Source organism: Lipotes vexillifer, unplaced genomic scaffold, assembly GCF_000442215.2.
Source record: "Lipotes vexillifer unplaced genomic scaffold, Lipotes_vexillifer_v1.1 scaffold492, whole genome shotgun sequence".
NCBI lineage: Eukaryota > Metazoa > Chordata > Mammalia > Artiodactyla > Lipotidae > Lipotes > Lipotes vexillifer.
Genome location: NW_006780910.1, coordinates 1537032 through 1555419, shown reverse-complemented (window position 1 = coordinate 1555419; position 18388 = coordinate 1537032). Strand labels below are relative to the sequence as shown.

Here is an 18388-nt window from a genome sequence, read left to right as displayed (position 1 = left end):
TTTTTGGCTGTGTTGGGTCTTCGTTTCTGTGCAAGGGCTTTCTCTAGTTGTGGCAAGTGGGGGCCACTCTTCATCGCGGTGCGTGGGCCTCTCACTCTCGCGGCCTCTCTTGTTGGGGAGCACGGGCTCCAGACGCGCAGGCTTAGTAGTTGTGGCTCATGGGCCTAGTTGCTCCCTGGCATGTGGGATCTTCCCAGACCAGGGCTCGAACCCGTGTCCCCTGCATTAGCAGGCAGATTCTCAACCACTGCACCACCAGGGAAGCCCCTGAGTGTGGGGTATCTTTTTTGGTGAGTTCCAGTGTCTTCCTGTCGATGATTGTTCAGCAGTTAGTTGTGATGCAGGTGCTCTCGCAAGAGAGTGAGTGCACGTCCTTCTACTCCACCATCTTGAACCTATCTCCTAAGGTGAATTTTATAATCTAAAATTCTTTTCTAATGGTTAAACTTCATTTTTTTCCATCAAACTTTCCTTGCTACCCTCTGCTTCTCTTAATGCCCACTGCTTCTTCTAATGAATATATAAGGTATTATGATAAGCGTATAGATAAATTGTGAACTGGGACATCCAGGAAGCAGAGTTATAACAGGCATATTTTGAGAACAGAGAGTCTGTTAGCTTTCTTAGATTTTCAGAGCACAAATAAAATACTCTAGAATATTGTGAAAAGATAGGATTTGGATTTGGGGAGACGTTTGGTTGAAATTTTTCATGATGTATCGGCCCTTTTCTTGTCCCCTTAGGCCTGGTGCTATTTTGAGAACGTTGAATCTGTATTTGATGATATAACTTACTTTTTAGCCACTGATTGCTATCCAAATCTAGAAGAGCATCTAGAAGAGCTCTAGGAGAGCATCAGAAACCTTCTTTGGGACACGCATCATCCTCTAGATTCAAACTCCTTGATAAATCTCAAGCCTCCCTTTGAACACCATAAAATTAGAATGAAATATTAAAAAAAAAAATCAGTTCAGTGGAAAGGATAGTCTTCTCAACAAGTGATCCCAGAACAACTGGATATTTATATGCTAAAAAATGAACTTTAACCTATACCTCATGCCATATAAAAAATTAAGTCAAATTGAAATGTAAAATATTAAACTACAAAATTCTCGAAAGAAAACGTAAGAGAAACTCATCCTGACCCTGGGTTAGGCCAAAAATTCTTAGATATGACACTGAAAGCATGATCTGTAGAAGCAAAAAATTGATGAATTTGACATCATCAAAACTGAAAACTTTTCCTGTGCAAAGGAAAGTTTTAACTTTTCATTGTTAAAAGAATGAAGACAAGCCACCTACTGGGGGAAAGTGTTTGCAAATCACATATCTAACAAAAGACCTGTATCCAGAATATATAAAGCTCTCAAAACTTAAAAATCAGAAAGTAATGATCCAATTTAAAAACTGGTGAAAGATTTAAACAGACACTTCCCCATTGCATTATTCAGGGTTCTCCAGAGAAACAGAACCAATCAGATGTATATGTATGTAGAGGAAGACTTATTATAAGGAATTGGCTCATGTGATTATGGAAACCAACAAGACTCAAGATCTGCAGGCTGATCAGCAAGCTGGAGACTAAGGAGAGCCAGAGGTGTAGCTCCAGTCTGAGTCTGCAGGTCTGAGAACCAGGAAGACTGCTGGTGTAGATCCAGTCTGATGGCTGGCAGCCTCAAGACCCAGGAAGAGCATGAGTTTCAGTTCGAGTCTGAAGGCAGGAAAAAGTCAATGTCCCACTTCAAAGGCAGTCAAACCAGAGACATTATCTTACTCAGGGGAAGGTCAGCTTTTTTGTTCTGTTTTGAACTTCAGCTAGTTGGATGAGGCCCACCCACATTAGAGAGGGCAATCTGTGTTCCTTACACTACTGCTTTAACATTAATCTCATCCGAAAACATCCTTGCAGGAACAGCCAGAATAGTATTTGACCAAATATTATGGCCCCATCAAGTTGATACATAAAATTAACCATCACAACGATATACAGATGGCAAATAAACACATAAAAAGATCCTCAACATCAGTAGTTATTAGGGAAGTGCAAATTAAAACCACCACGAAATACACATATTAGAACAGCTGAAATAAAATACCAAGTGCTGACAAGAATGCTGAGCAACTGGACTTTTCTTCCACTGCTGGTAGGAATGCAAAATGATACAGCCACTCCGGAAAACAGGTGGGCAAATTTCTTATAAACACACATCTACCAAATGACCCAGCAACCTAGGGTCTTTACCACAGAGAAGTAAAACTTAAAATCATGCAAAAACCTCTAAACAAGTGTTTACAGATGCTGGAAAGAACTCAGATGTCCTTCAATGGGTGAATGAATAAATAAACTGTGATACATCCTTGCAATGGAATGCTATTCGGCAATAAAAAGGAACAAATTATTGATTCGTGCAACGGCAGGTATCAATCCCAGATGCATCATGCTAAGCAAAAGAAGAGAGTCTTTAAAGATTGTATACCGTGTGAATCCATTTACATGACATTCTAGAAATGACAAAACTGTAGGCACAGAGAATACATCAGTGGTTGCCGGGAGTTAGGTGTCAAGTTGGGTTTGCCTAGAAAAGGGCAGCACAGGAGAATTTTTTGAAGGTGTTGGAATTGTTCTTTTTCTCATTTGTTGTGATTAATCACAGGAATTTATGCATGTGTTAAAATTCATGGAACAATACAACCAGAAAAGTGAATTCTACTATATGTAAACATGTAAAAATCAACAAGTCAAGGAACTTCCCTGGTGGACCAGTGGTTAAGACTCTGCACTTCCACTGCAGGGAGCATGGGTTTGATCCCTGGTCGAGGAACTAGGATCCCACGTGCTGCATGGCCACAAAAAAAAAAAAAAAAAGAAAATCAAGTCATATTTTGAAGCTGACCTGTTAATATGCAATTAATCAATTGCATGTGTCACAGAAAGTCTATTAAAAAAAAAACCAGGTATACTGAATATTTGTTACACACCACCATTTGTGTCTCCCTGAGTGAAGCACTCTAATTATGGAAGTTCACGACAGGAAATTTGTGGAAATCCAGGACACTATAAAGAAATTACCTTGTCAACATGTCTCAAATGTCTTGGCAGAAAAATAGTTCTCATGAGGCCAATTCTTTATTCTCTAAAGAAGCAGTTGTGTCTTCTGTTAAAGGAAGTTGTTCCTGGGACTTCCCTGGTGTCCAGTGGTTAAGGCTACAAAAAGCCACAGCACAAACCTGGCAAATCTTCCCAAAGCAGCAGTTGTTCTAGATGGTAAAACATTAAACACATGACTTTTCTATGACATATTAACTCAGATGTCAGTTGAATCAACCTACCCCAGGGATTCTGTAACCTTTAACCTGGGATGCACAGACCCTCAAAGTGTCCATGGATACATTTCATTTTCTCATGCACTTAGATGAGAAAAAATGTGAGCATTTCCTTTGTTTGTGAATATAGGAAACAAACCACAGAAGGAACTGTAGTACCTGTGACTTCATCATCAGTGTAAATCAGATACGTTCATGTTACATCACAGCTGCTACAAATATCTCACATCTTTTAAAGCTCATTACTACTTAAAGCTACAATAAGTATTACACCTGCTAATAGCCCTTGTTATTTAATAAAGAAGCATGTTTAATACTATAGGTATCACAAATTTGTTTTTTCCCCCAATATTCTGATAATTTTCTTTAAAATTTTGTAATTGGTTTTCTTTATAATACAATATATCTTTTAAGCTTTTAAAAACATTATTCTGGGAAGAGGTCTGTGGGATTCGCCAGACTTCCAAGATACTTATGTTAAAAAAAGGTTAAGATTCCTGCCATCTGCCATAGATTTGGAGATTCAAATGCAATTAACTCACTTTTCCTCCATCCAATATTCCCTCCAAACTTTGTACCAGTTCTTGATGACTTCCATTCTCATGTCCGGTGCCCACAGAACTTTCTAGCTCAGTTGTTTCTCTCCCCTGTCCTCCATGTCCAAAATAAAGAACATTGCCCCGTTCCCTTGATTTCCCTTAAACACAGCAACATATGTCTTTAGATCCAGAGGGGAAAGCAGTGTAGAGGTAGGGTGGGGATTAGAAGGTGCAGAGCATGGCAGAGACTGTGGACTGCATATTGGAAATTCCAGTCCTTTGAAAGTCCCTAGGGCCCATCTGCACAGGGAAGGAAGTTCTCTTGGGCGACTGGCAGCTCCCGTCCTGTGATCTTTCTCCTCCTTACACTCTGTTCTTCTTGGGCTGCTGCCAAACCCGGGGATTCCAGCTCATCATTTACTCGACCCAGTTAGCTTTCTCCTGATCTCACCCCTATCCATCACATCTGTGTATAGAAGACCTTGATTTTTTTTTTTTTTAATTTTGACTTTTAAAATATTTTATTGCCTTTATAACATGAAAATTTGAAAAGGTTTCCCATTCAAATCTAATTCCAAAAGAGAGGCATTTATAATGAGTTTAAACCTCTTCAAACTCAATAAAATCTCATGTCTCCTCTCCCAAATTCAAATTCACTTCCACAAGCACAGTGATCACCCATGTTCATAGAATAGCAGAGCTGGAGGAAAGATTACAAGGGAAGATAGGCTATTGAGGTACCCGTGGCCCTTTATCTTGAAAGCTCAAATCCCATGCTTTAATTTTCCGAAGAATCCCTGCCAGACAACTTGGCATCCCATGCTAACTCTTAAAAGTTTTTTTGAAATTATACATTTCATATCTGGGAAACTTACCATCTTATTCTTCCTTGGATATAGATTGATGTGCTCCTGTTCAGAATGTGGTAAAGTGTTTGTTTAGCAGACATATTCTAAACCATGAGTAGAGTGAAGGAAAGCTTCTGCGCATGTGTCTGATCAATAAATCTATCTGACCATCAAGAGTTCTGGCAGAGATGGGGAAAGTTAATTTCCAAGTCCATTTCAATCATTAGACCCCTGTGTAGTTATTATTTTACTTCACCAAATTCAAGGAAAGTATCCAAGGATGGTTCTAAGAAAACAGTATTGAGCATCAAGTCTGAAGTGTGAGATGTAGTCAAATTAAAGTTGAGAAAGTGAGTAACAAGGTCACCACTCAGAGATTAAAGGACAGTTTGAGATTATATTGTGAGTAGAGGGCATTGAGTTATATTGTGAGCAGAGGGCATTGCACCAGTATTTCAGGATTTAGTTTGTCAGTGGTAGAGGGGTATTGGATTCCTGCCTTTCAGGGTTTCACCAGGGGATGTTTCATGAATGGGAAGACCTGGACAAGGATATATAAAGATAGGGATGTCTTCTCTTCCACAAGTGTGGAAGAGGTTTCTCAGGAAGATACTCAAGAGCCCAGTTGGTGAGCGTCTGGTCATTGTGAAAGTCTCTTGACGATCTCTTGTCTCTAAGGTGGTGTGGAGCCTGAGTCAGAGCTGTCCTCCATCTGGATACTTTGGTAGGACTCTAATTAGCAACGCAGGTGTCTCACATCTGGTCATATTGCCTTCTAGCCCTCCTGTGCCCTGTGCCCTAGTGCTAGTGACAAGGGAAGGGCTAGTAGTAGTGGCTGGAGGGTGCAGCTAGGGTGGACTGCTGTAGGGGACCTTTCGTCTGACTCCTGGGAACAAGACATCACTTTGTACCCCAAGTTTAAATTGAAGCCTAATTTTAATCCTTAGCTCTAAAGATGTTCTGATGAGACTAAAGCCTGGTGTTGCCAATCCCACTCCTTTCCAAGGTGGGGATTCCTCTCCTCACTCCCACTCCCCACTCAGCTGGGACTCCTGTGATTTGCTCTGTTGCCTCCTAGAATCTTCCCAGCATTACTCTGGGATTCCCCATCTTCCGACAATGAAGGGACTATTTTCTCCCCTATATTTATGTACAGTTTACATGAACTTGAAGGTAAAACAAGAAACTTGTAAGATATTTTGAACTCACTGGGGATGACTTTGGAGTGTCCGCTCTCCTTTATCATCAGAATTTCTGCGGGAATGTTTGAAAAACATTGCTTTAGGGCTTTAAGGAAGACAAAGGCTGATGGAGGGGGTTACATCTGGTGGCGCAGTGGTTAAGAATCCGCCTGCCAATGCAGGGGACACAGGTTCAATCCCTGGTCCGGGAAGATCCTACATGCTGCCGAGCAGGTAAGCCCGTGTGCCACAACTACTGAGCCTGCGCTCTAGAGCCTGCAAGCCACAACTACTGAGCTATGCGCCACAACTACTGAAGCCTGCATTCTCTAGAGCCCGTGAGCCACAACTACTGAGCCCGTGAGCCACAGCTACTGAAGCCTGCACACCTAGAGCCTGTGCTCTGCAACAAGAGAAGCCACCGCAATGAGAAGCCTGCACACCACACAAAGAGTAGCCCCCACTCGCTGCACATAGAGAAAGCCCGCGTGCAGCAAAAAGATGCAACGCAGCCAAAAAAATAAATAAAATAAAATCCATATTCCTTTACAGACCCCACAGTTTGTCTCCAGCCTCTTCTAGCCAGTCTCTCCCTTACTCCACTCCGTTCCAGCCACATTGAACCTCTTGCGGTACTTAGAATCATCAGCCCCAGGGCCTTTGCACTTGCTGTTCCCTTTGCCTGGGATGCTCTTCTGCATTCTCTCCACTGGCTCCTGCCCTTTCTTCTGATCAAATGTCATCTCCTCAGTGAGGTGTTTCCTGATTTCTCACCAAGATGCATCCCGGTCTCTATTCATCTTTATCCCAGGACTTCTGTTTTTTACTTCGTATCACTTACCATAACCTAATTATTTTACTTGTTACATTTTAACATCTGTTTTCTCTACTGAAAGCAGCTCCATGATGATAGGGACTGGGACTGATCTGTGCATTGCTGCATCCCCAGTACATAGCACAGCGCTGGGCTTTTAGTAGGATCTCAATAAGTATCTACTGAATGATTGAACGGAGCATAAAATGTGCCCCTCTCAGGATGGTTCCGTTTTCACAAGGGATTACTGAAGATGTAGAAGCTTCCTTCTCAAAGGAATGAAGTTATGATAGCAGGAAAAAAAGGCACAGGATTGATATTTTACATCAAGGAAAACTTCTTATGTGACATTTCTTCCAGTTAGTGCCATCTGATCTGCTAACCCAGAGGGCTGACAGGGCAGTTTTTGGAGAAGGTAAAAGATTACGCTTTGGGAGTCCTTTGTACGTTTTGTATGGCCAGAGAAATCGATTTGAAGAGGTGAGCGCTGAATTCAAGAAATATTTAGTTCAAAATTCTAGATTCAGAACAGTTAAGAATGACTGCAGGGCTCTCCTGGTGGCGCAGTTGTTGAGACTCTGCCTGCCGATGCAGGGGACATGGGTTCGTGCCCCGGTCCGGGAAGATCCCACACGCCGCGGAGCGGCTGGGCCCGTGAGCCATGGCCGCTGGGCCTGCACGTCCGGAGCCTGTGCTCTGCAACGGGAGAGGCCACAACAGTGAGAGGCCTGCGTACCACACACACACAAAAAAGAATGATTGCAAAATTTTCCACATAGCAAATGGTCAAAGATGTAGTCCTTAATAATTGTATTATGACTTTTGGGTTGATTGTCTTTTAAAAATAATTTTTATCCTTTAATCCACAGGTCACAGTTTTTATCCACATGAACACACATGGCTTTGTTACGAAAAAGTAAGATTACAAAGTTTTAAAAATTATGATTAAAAATAGATATTTTGGAGGACTGTTTTGATGCTGAATCTTATTCTTCTTCTTTTTTTTTTTTTAATCTTCTTTGGTTTTCATGGATAGTTTTCCCACAGACAGTTGTTGGCATCATCATATGAGGATGATTTCCGTAGAAAGTTGTTGAGTGTTTTGTTCAGAGGTGGATTTTTCGTGAGAGGGGTCTGATGTTTCCGTAAAAGTTGCAAATATTATTTATTTTCTCATTTTAAATAAGTATTCATGTTTCTGCCTAATTTAGCGTTTGTAATTTCGTATTCTTATTCTTAAAGATTCACTTCAAATTATGTAATCTTCAGACCCCATCAAAACTGGACTTGCCTCTGATTTTATATCCAGTTGTTTGTGAATCTAGGGGAAAAATAATTACCTAATTGTGTTAGTTACCCTCAGAATAGAGTTGCCCAATGTGACAGATGAAAAGACAAGATATCCAGTTAGATTTGAATTTCTAATAAACTATGAATAATTTTTTAGTATAAGTATATCCCCAATATTGCATGGGACATACTTATACTAAAAAAGGGTCAGATGGTAGTAGACATTAGGCTGCTTCCTCAAAGTGGCTGTGGGAAGCGAATGTTAATCAGTTGTATCGATAAACTATAGAACTTTGTCCCTTGTCTTCTGTTTCTCTATAGTTTTGTTTTAAACTGAGTATAGTATCTGGTTGTCTCTGGCTGAATCTGATAACCCAGAAAGGCAGAGAAGGGATGGATGTCAGCAAGGCAGAACCATTGAGCCTTAGGACATAGCTCTGGAAGGCATCCATGGAGATTGTCCAACTCCTTCCTTTTACAAATGTGAAGACAAAGGCCTAGGGGCCAGAAAATAGATCAGTATGAGGCCAGTAAGTATAAATATCTTGACACACAAAAATAGTAAATAATAATACAAAACAATTTTAAAGTCTTTATTGGGCCTACATTGCCTTTGGTAACTCTCAAAACACCTCTGCAAGGTAATGGTTATTATTACAATCCCCATTTAGCAGATGAGCAGACTGAGGCTCAGAGAGGTTAAGTAACCTGTCCAAGGCCACACAGCTAGTAGGTGGTAAAATGAGATTTGAGTCTGACTTCAAATCCCAGCCCTTTCCCCTTCTACCAATGTTTACCAAACTGCAGGCATTTGTGTACCGCATATGGCAGTGTACCACTTTCTCAACCTTTCATCATCTGCGTTCCTTCTGTTCTGTGCATGACTTACTATTTTCTTTAAATTGACTCATTTAAAAAATTATAAGTGTATTTTGTAATAGAAAGTGTATACCCTTACTATAGAGTAACAGTTATGTCTCAGAAGAGGGTGACTGTACAAATATATATGGTTAGAGTAATGTTATTCAGTTCTGGGTAGCTTTTGTTACCTGCCTGCGTTTGAAATTAGGACTGATTTCTCACTGTGATTTAATGTTACTTAATGCTATGAACACAAGCCTCCTGAATCATCCCATGTACAACCAGTGGTGTATGGCTCCATACTTAGGAAAACACTGTCCGACACCATTCTAGTTCTCAGTAGATCCTAAGGGCAAGCATCACTGTTCTGGAAAGGATGGCCCTGGAGGCTTAGACTGGGAAGAGGTATTGGGATCTTCTAACCTCTTACTCAGGGCAAGAGTTTTATGTACATCATCCTTGACCAGTGGTAGAACTAACTGAGAAGCAGCTGTTATAATGACTAAGAACATGTATTCATAATAAGCACTGGCTCATCATAAGTGTCATGTAAATGTTGGCTATTATTTGAAACAAAGTATTCCTGCACAGAAAGTGGCTCCAGAGGCAGCATCATGCAGCCATCAAGGTTATAGCTTCTGCCATCAGACTGCCTGGGTTTAGCCCTGGCTGTCCTTAAACTACATTTGTGTAGCCTTGAGTATCATCAGTATCACAGATGAACTCTTGACTCCACATGCTACCTGCTTAGAGAAAGGTTCCAGGCCTCCAGTCCTGTGTATGTCAGGGAGAGCGTCTGTTCCCACTGGCTATTCTAAACTTATTCCACAGTTTCAGTTTGATAGGTTATACTTGAACATGTTTCTGTTTTTATTTCAGTTAACCAGGTGCTGCTGTTCCTTTTGATTGTGACCATCTGTGGGATTCTGTATAAGAAAGTTCATAGGGGGACTGCGCTCAGGAACGAAACAGGTATGCAAAGTGACATAAGCCAGTCACAAAACGTCAAATACTCTGTGATTCCACCAACGTGAGGTACTTAGAGTAGCCAAATTCATAGAGACAGAAAGCATAGTGATGACTGCCGGGGGCTGGGTGGGGGGAGGGGAAAGGGGAGTTGTTTAATGGGTATAGAGCTTCAGTTTTACAAAATGAAAAGCATTAGGGGGATGGATGACAGTGATGATTGTACAACAGTGTGAATGTATTTAATACCACTGAACTGTACACTTGAAAATGGTTAAGATGGTAAATTTTATGTTGTGTATTTTACCACAAAGAAAAAATATATTAAAAAAAAGAAGAACGGAGCAGGCAGGCAGGCATGTGGTCCATCAAGATGAGATACCTAAGAACACAGTTTGAGTCCTTGCGATAGCTGGGTTCAGAGAGAAACAAAAATTCAGTCAGCTTCCAGGTACCTGCTTTTAGAATATCCACCCAAGGCCAAATTTTCAGTTGTGTTGTAGAATGATCAGTGCTATTCAAATTTAACACATATCGGAACCACACAGAGGGCTTGTTCAAGCACAGTCCTGGCCCCGGGTTTTGAATCAGTAGTTTGGGGGTGGGGCTGAGAATTTGCATTTCTGATGAACTTCCAGTTGATGCTGAGGCTGTTGGTTTTCGGACCTCACTCTGAGTGGCCTGCTCTGCATCCATCCTTTTGGAGTCTCTCAATAATTTCGCTTAATGAGCAAAATCGCTGCATTGACCATATGTCCTCCTCCAGCTGCACTGGGGAGCCCGGTTTCCCTCTTCAGGGGTGAATTGCATGGGATGGAACCTCACTTCTCCAAACATACAAAGCCAACACGCTGAAAAATTAAGTAGCACCAGTAGTGTTTTATTTTTCATTAGTTTACTGTTTTATATCAGCAAAATGAATATACTCATTTATGGAAAATACAAAAGAAAAATATTACCTGTAGCTGTATCAGCCAAAGACAAATACAATTAATATTTTGGTGCATTATATACATTCATATTCACACTTTATTTTTAAGCCAGAGGCTTAGGCACTGGGCACACTACAAGGAACAAAATAACGTCCCTGCTCTCGCAAAGCTGACTTTTTCAATATAAAAAAATTCATAAGGACTTGCCTGGAGGCGAGTGGTTAAGAATCCACCTGCCAATGTAGGGGACACGGGTTCGAGCCCTGGTCCAGGAAGATCCCACATGCCACGGAGCAACTAAGCCTGTGCACCACAACTACGGAGCCCGCGTGCCTAGAGCCCATGCCCCGCGACAAGAGAAGCCACTGCAATGAGAAGCCCGCCACCTCAAGGAAGAGTAGCCCCCGCTCACCCCAACCAGAGAAAAGCCCGCATGCAGCAACAAAGACCCAACACGGCCAAAACTTAATTAATTAATTATTTTAAAATTCATAAAAAATTTAAAATATGTATAATCAGGTCTAGATGAACATTAGGAGCCTCTGGAACGTGAATGATTTCCATACAGAGATATGTATGCAGATATTTATAGGGCATTATTGATAGTAGCCCCAAACTGGAAGCAATCCACATGTGAATCAAGTAGTGAATATATAAAATGTGTTATATCCATGCAATGGAGTACTTTTCAACAATAAAAAGGAACAAACTACTAATACATGATACAATATGAATAAACCTCACACACATACTAAATGAAAGAAGCTAGACCAAAAACACCACATGTTGTATGATTCCATTTAAAGGAAATTTCTAGGAAAGGCAAATCTATGGAGACAGAACCACAGGTCAGTGGTTGCCTGGGGCTGGGAGTGGGAGTGGCTTGACTGCAACCCAGCTGAAGGGAAATTTTCTGGTGATGAAAATGTTCTAAAATGGGATAAATTTACTAAATATCATTGAACTATGTACTTACAGTAGGTAAATTTAAATAAATCTATATTAGTCTGCCTGGGCTGCCATAACAAAATACCACAGACTGGGTAGCTTAAACAACAGACATTAATTTTCTCACAGTTCTGGAGGCTGGAAGTCCAAGATCAAGGTGCTGGCAGGGCTGGTTTGTCCTGCAGAGGAACGCCTTCTCTCTGTGTCCTCACGTGGCCTGGTGTCTTCTCTTCTTATAAGGACGCTAGCCATATGGAATTCAGGGTGGGCCTCATTTAACCTAACTGCCTCTTTAAAGGCCCTATCTCCAAATACAGTCACGTTCTGAGGTACTAGGGGTTAGAGCTTTGTTACATATGAATTTTAGGGGTATGCAATTCAGTCCATAACAGTATGTAACTAATGACTCAATAAATTGCTTTGAGAAAGGTAGAGAGAGAGAGAGAGAGAGAGAGAGAGAGAGAGAGAGAGAGAGAGAGAGAGAGAGAGAGAAGGTCATACAAGGTCAAATGTTGTCTGAACTTTGAGCTTGTTACTCCTCATGTTTTACTTCCTGCCCTTAAACCAACACGTTCAGTCGGCAGATCGCATTGCAAATTCCTTTCTCCATGGAAAGAAATGAGTTACTTTTATAATAGCTGTTAAAAGAACTGTGAGGAAATGCACATCCTGACTAATTGGCTATATATTTATATACGATAAAAGTGTTTTCACCACATGAATGGATCCAATAGCACATTTTTATCCCACACAGTGTTAAAATTTAAAAAAAGAGAGGGAATCAGTGTCATGAAATACCACTCAAAAGAACATAGTTGGCATGGAGAGATGGATGTCTGTGGTATGTAAGTGGAAAAAGCACGTTACAGAAGACTATGAAAAGTATGATTTCATTTTTTTTCAGTTTAAAAAATTTTTTTAAATTTGTTTCAAAGTTAAACCCAAGACACACTGACTTCATAGGAAATCCACTGAGAAATGTTTTTCTAGGCTGAACACCTCTTTCCTTTTAGTCTCCCCCCAACAGAGCATGCACATGTTAATTACTTTCATTTTATAATCACTGCTGTCCCACCACTATACCAAGATCACCTAAACTGTGTGTGTAGTATTCTGAATGTTCTTAGTTATACCCTAATTTCACTAACTGCAAAAGATTTTCTGGGATACCCTGTCACTTGAATTCTTTGGCTACTTTTGAAGATGAAGTCCGAAGAACTGTTAAATGATTCTCCTTTGCGGGGGTGGGGGGAGGGTGGTATTTTGGTTTTAAAATAATACATCAAATTTCATGTAATATTTATATAATATGTAGTATATGTGCTTTTGTATGTATATTAAGAAGGGTTTGAGAGGCACATACCACACTGGTAACCTTTGGAATGTGGGCTGAGAGGTCTGCAGAAAACAGTCACCATTTGGATACTCTTCTGTTTGACTGGAATTTTCCAGAAGTGTATGTTAATATTTTATAGACTTTATTTTTTAGAGCAGTTTTAGTTTCACAGCAAAACTGAACAGAAGGTACAGAGATTTCCCCCATACCCCTTTCCACCACACACACACACACACGCACACATGCACACACACACGCACACGCTCACACACACACACACACACACACACACACACACACACAGAGCCTCCCCCACTATTAACATCCCGTACCAGAGTGGTACATGTGTTACAATCCGTGGACCTATGTTAACACATCATTTTTACTAGTGTCCATAGTTAATTTTTTTTTTTTGGCCGTGCTGCGCAGCATGCAGGATCTTAGTTCCCTGACCAGGGATCAAACCCGTGTCCCCTGCAGTAGAAGCAGGGAGTTCTAACCACTGGACCACCAGGGAATTTCCACCAGTGTCCATAGTTTACATTAGGGTTCACCCCTGGTGTTGTACATTTTATGGGTTTTGAGAAATTTATAAGGACATTTATCTATCATTATAGAATACAGAATAGTTTCAGTGCCCTAAAGATCCTCTGTACCTCACCTATTCCATATTAATCTTCACAATTTTTAAAACATTAATTCAAAGAACTAGTGTCATAACATGAAGTCCAGAGGCCCTGGGAAGTCATGTACTGAAGAAAAACATGGTACCATTCTATGTAATCTCCTGATAAGGACATTCCATGGAATCTCCTAACAATTTCCTTGCAATCAGCATGCTGGTGATCCACTCTTGGCCCATTTGGGGTGCAGCAAGTTTATATGTGTGGCTAAAATAGTTCTAATTTGAAATGGGATTCAGAGATTTGGCACTGGGAGTGCAGACATTTCACCTCTTCTAGAAATGGACATTGTTTGATAAGAGTTACTTGTGAGAAGGGTCTAAAGCAATATAATAAATTTCTAGTCCATATGCCATTATTATATGAGATTTTTATGGGCACCAAATGGCTTCTCATAACAAACCTTTTAATGGTCTGGCTCAGGCAGCATTTGGTATAACAGATCCAAGTAGTACAATGGCTGATTCTCAAAGATCTGCTAGGATAGGGCATTGGTGAAGAATCACAGTTGAAAAATCTTCCCATCCTTCCTCCAGTGTGCCTTCATCTGTCATTCTGTCCAGGGAAGACTTCTAGTCAGAGAGCAGTATTTTTGGCTTAGATTAGCTCCCAGATTCTCTGACTGGCAGAGGCTCTTAAGCAGTATAGTGGTGTGATGTGTCTGCAGCAGAGCTGTAAACTCAGTGTTTGACCTTCCCTTGGGGTGCTCTTCTTTCATGGGGACGTGTTCCTCCGAACCTCACTCTGCCCATAGCCAGATGAAGGGCTCTATCTGAGCCTGACATCCAGGTACTGCCCCAGATTTTCAACCCTTTCCTCTTTCTTTGCCCCTAAGAGTCACCCATGAATTATTCCTCTAGGGCCCTGTTCTCTAAGACCAATGCATCATATCTGTTTAGTTGATTTCAGCAAACTTTCATTAAGTGCTTGCTAGATGCCAGGCTCAGTGGGGACAATACAATGAGCTTACAGTCTAGTATAGGAGGCATACACACGAATAGATTCTTCCCATGCAGTGTGGTAAGTGCTCAAATAGGGGTTTCTAATGAATTCACCCAGCCAGCCAGCCAACCATCCAAAATGTATTGAGAATCTACCATGTTCCAGGCACTGGGCTAGCTGCAGAGGAGACAGAGGTGAACAAAATACTGTCCCAGCCTCCACAGAGCTCCTAGTGTTACAGGAGATATAGGAAAGACATGCTACCAAAACAATTGCAGTGCAGCTGGTAAATCTACCCACAGGCAAGGACAGAGTGAGCATGGGTGAGGGCTGAACTAATTTGTGTTAGTGAGCTGTTAAAGGCTTCCTGGGGGCTCCAATGTCTATACTGCATTTGGAATGAATATGTAATAGTTAGACATGCAGGAGGGGATGAAAATAATATTCCAGACATCAGAAACAGCCTGTGAAAAGGCATTGAGATAAGGGACAACATGGTGCCAGTATTCAGGGAACCGCTAGTATTTTTGCAACGCTGGAATAGAAGTAGACAAGGCTAGAGAAGGGAACAGGGACTGGATCCACGTGTGCCAGGAATGGAATGTGGCTCTATCCTATAGAAACCATGGGAGAACTTTAAGCAAAGAAGAAACATAGTCAAATTTTCATTTAGGCAGATCACTTAGATGCCTGCAGGTACCATATGATTAGGCAACATACCACATGATTAGGGGACCTCCCCAAGATGACAGTTTAGTCCAAAAGGAACAGTCCCTTAAGAAATTTTTTCTTCTCTTTATAAAAGCAACCTGTAATTACTTTGGAGAATTTGGAAAGTACAAGAAACACAAATAAGGAAATTAAAATTACTCATAATTCTATAAATAGACATAGATCCATTTGCAAATATGCATGTGTCAAATTGGGATCAAATACTGGAAAGGATTTTGTGTTCTCTCCCCCCCACCCTTAACATTATATTATGAGCATTATCTCATGCCAGCAAATATACTGTGAAAAATTATTGTAGTGGTGGAAATTTCACTTGCGGAGGAAGGTGGTGGAAGGGATGTAGGAGATAAAGAGGGAGGCCTTTCAATATTTCTTAAATTATACAAAGCAGAGTACCCGGTGGTTAGTTTCGTACACGTTTGTTGGATTAAATATCGGCTAAAACTACCCTGGGTCTGAATAATAGAGATTTTGCAAAAAGACATCTGTAAAGAGAGAGCTTTAAGTAAAACTCAGATATCTGTTTGATAGTGAATACTCTACATACTGGTAATTATTATTATTCATACCTGAAAGTTGTGTTGTGGTACCGAAATATGATGTTATGACATTAGTATTTTATATCATAGCCAAGGATCAGAAGAATAATCAATTATTCATCTTATGCATTAGTCATACTTTTTCATTTATCTCCTTTTTTTGCCATCAACTTTTGACTCTCTCAACAAGAGCATGGATAACAGAAAGCAAGATCACAAGCAGTATTTTTTTTTTTTTTTTTTTTTTTTTTTTTGCAGTACGCGGGCCTCTCACTGTTGTGGCCTCTCCCATTGCGGAGCACAGGCTCCTGACGCACAGGCTCAGCGGCCATGGCTCATGGGCCTAGCTGCTCCGCAGTACGTGGGATCTTCCCGGACCGGGGCACGAACCCGTGTCCCCTGCATCGGCAGGCGGACTCTCAACCACTGCGCCACCAGGGAAGCCCACAAGCAGTATATTTTATAGCAATGTAGGCAAGGTAAATATTCCAATTCAGACAAGAGTTGAAGAATGTTGAATCAAATGAGGCTTTTCAGTTCTTCACATATTTTTCAACTGTGTGTATGTGTTAGGCTATCTGATAGGCTATCTGATTTGGAGCTCTTTAAGACAGCTCCAAAATAATAGTGACTTAAGCAAAATAGAAGTTTATTTTCTCTCTCAAGTGAAAGTCTGATGTGTCAGTTCCATAATCATCCAGATCAGGATCCTTTCTATCTTATAGTTTTGGTGTCCTGAAGAGGCAGCTTCCATCTCATGGTACAAGATGGCTGCTTGAACTCCTATCATCATATCAACATTCCAGGCAATGGGAAGGGGGAAAAGAAAAGGGGAGGGCAAGCATGTTCCTTTTAAAGGCAAACTCAGGTGTTGCACATATACTGGCACTAACATCCCATTGGTCAGCACTTGATCACACAGAGCTGCAAGGGAGTCTGGAAAAATATTCTTAGTGGTTGGCTATGTGCCAGCTAAAGTTCCAATGTTGTATTTCTAAGAGAAGAAGGAGAGACTGGGATATTGGAGAATAATCGGCAGGTCTCTTCCCCACTATGCTATCTTCCCCCTGGAGTGTGGAAGGCAAGTCAGACTGTGAAATTCCTTCATGTTCCAAGACTCTGATTTTGATGTTTCCAGATGATGACTCTGAGACTCCTGAGGATATGGAAGATGAGATTCCGGTGGTGATTTGTGCAGCAGCAGGGAGGATGGGTGCAGCTATGGCTGCCATCAACAGCATCTACAGCAACACTGATGCCAACATTTTGTTCTATGTAGTTGGACTCCGGAACACTCTGTCCAGAATACGGTAATCTGTGTACTATAGACTTTGGAGTTTTCTACTTTCTTTTAATTGTCCTTGTCTTTCTTTACATGGATTCCCTTCTTTCTTTGGTTTGATAAATGTCCTTTAAATTAATGAGGGGATGACCTGAGGTTTACTTGATGGCCTGACAAACGTGTTCCTAGCTAAGGAAATTTTAGCAAAGCCTCATTAATCCGATAGGGCAATGCATCATTCTGCAGAAGTGAATTATCTAATGAATGAAGGAAACCCAGTCCTTAAGCAGTTTATATGAGTCTTTCTTTCTAAAAGTTTCTCTTTTCTCTGCTTTCTTAACCTGAGAGACTATTAATATAATATAATAATTTAATATGGCTCAGAATCATCACTAATTATAATTTTTAAACTGCAAAGTGGTCTCTTTCCTATCACACACCATACATAAAACATAAACTGGAGTTGGATTTAAAAGAAATAAACAGGAAATAAAATTCTAAATGTCTTACTAAAATGTGGGATAATTGTGTAATTTTGGTATGGAGAGTGACTCCTTGAGCCCAAGGAAAAAAACTGACAGATTTGACTGCTAATATTTAAAAAGTTTTAACTGGTGAAAAACACTAAGTGAAACTGATCACACAACAGATTAGGCAAGATATTTTCAACATGTATTATAGACAATGGATTACTATCCAAAATGTATAAAGAATTCTTACCAAAAAAATTAAAAAAGATGAGCATATAGTAGAAAAATGAGCACAGAATACAGACAATTCACAGAAAAAAACACTATAAATGGCCAGTAAACACAAAAAGGCATTCCATGTTACTAATCAGGAAATGCAAATTAAAACAATGGCGTGTAATTGCACTCATCAGGACGGTAAAAACTAAATAGGACAACACCGTCCTGTGCAGGAAAATGGACATGCTTATTCCTTGTTTACACAATGTACACTTCATAAGTTGGTAAAGCAATTTTGGGAGGGCAGTATGGCAATATCTCATAAACTGGTATATGCATATATAGTTTGACTCACCATTCCATTTCAACAGCTGGGAATCTGTGCTGCGGAAATTCTAGTACATATGACCAAAAATATATGTACAATCATGTTAATTTCAGCATTATGTGAAGCAGTAAAAAAGTTGTGAAGTGCTTAAATG

General features: G+C 40.5%; 1 protein-coding gene across 1 annotated transcript in view; it reads left to right on the top strand.

Annotated features, from left to right (window-relative positions):
- GLT8D2 (glycosyltransferase 8 domain containing 2) overlaps nt 1-18388 on the top strand; it is a 46806-nt gene that overhangs the window by 16329 nt on the left and 12089 nt on the right. The window contains exons 2-4 of the mRNA XM_007454278.1: nt 7576-7622; nt 9737-9829; nt 17074-17245. Coding sequence (XP_007454340.1) covers nt 7604-7622; nt 9737-9829; nt 17074-17245 — 284 coding nt within the window. The 5' untranslated portion in view covers nt 7576-7603. The remainder of the gene's footprint in view (nt 1-7575; nt 7623-9736; nt 9830-17073; nt 17246-18388) is intronic.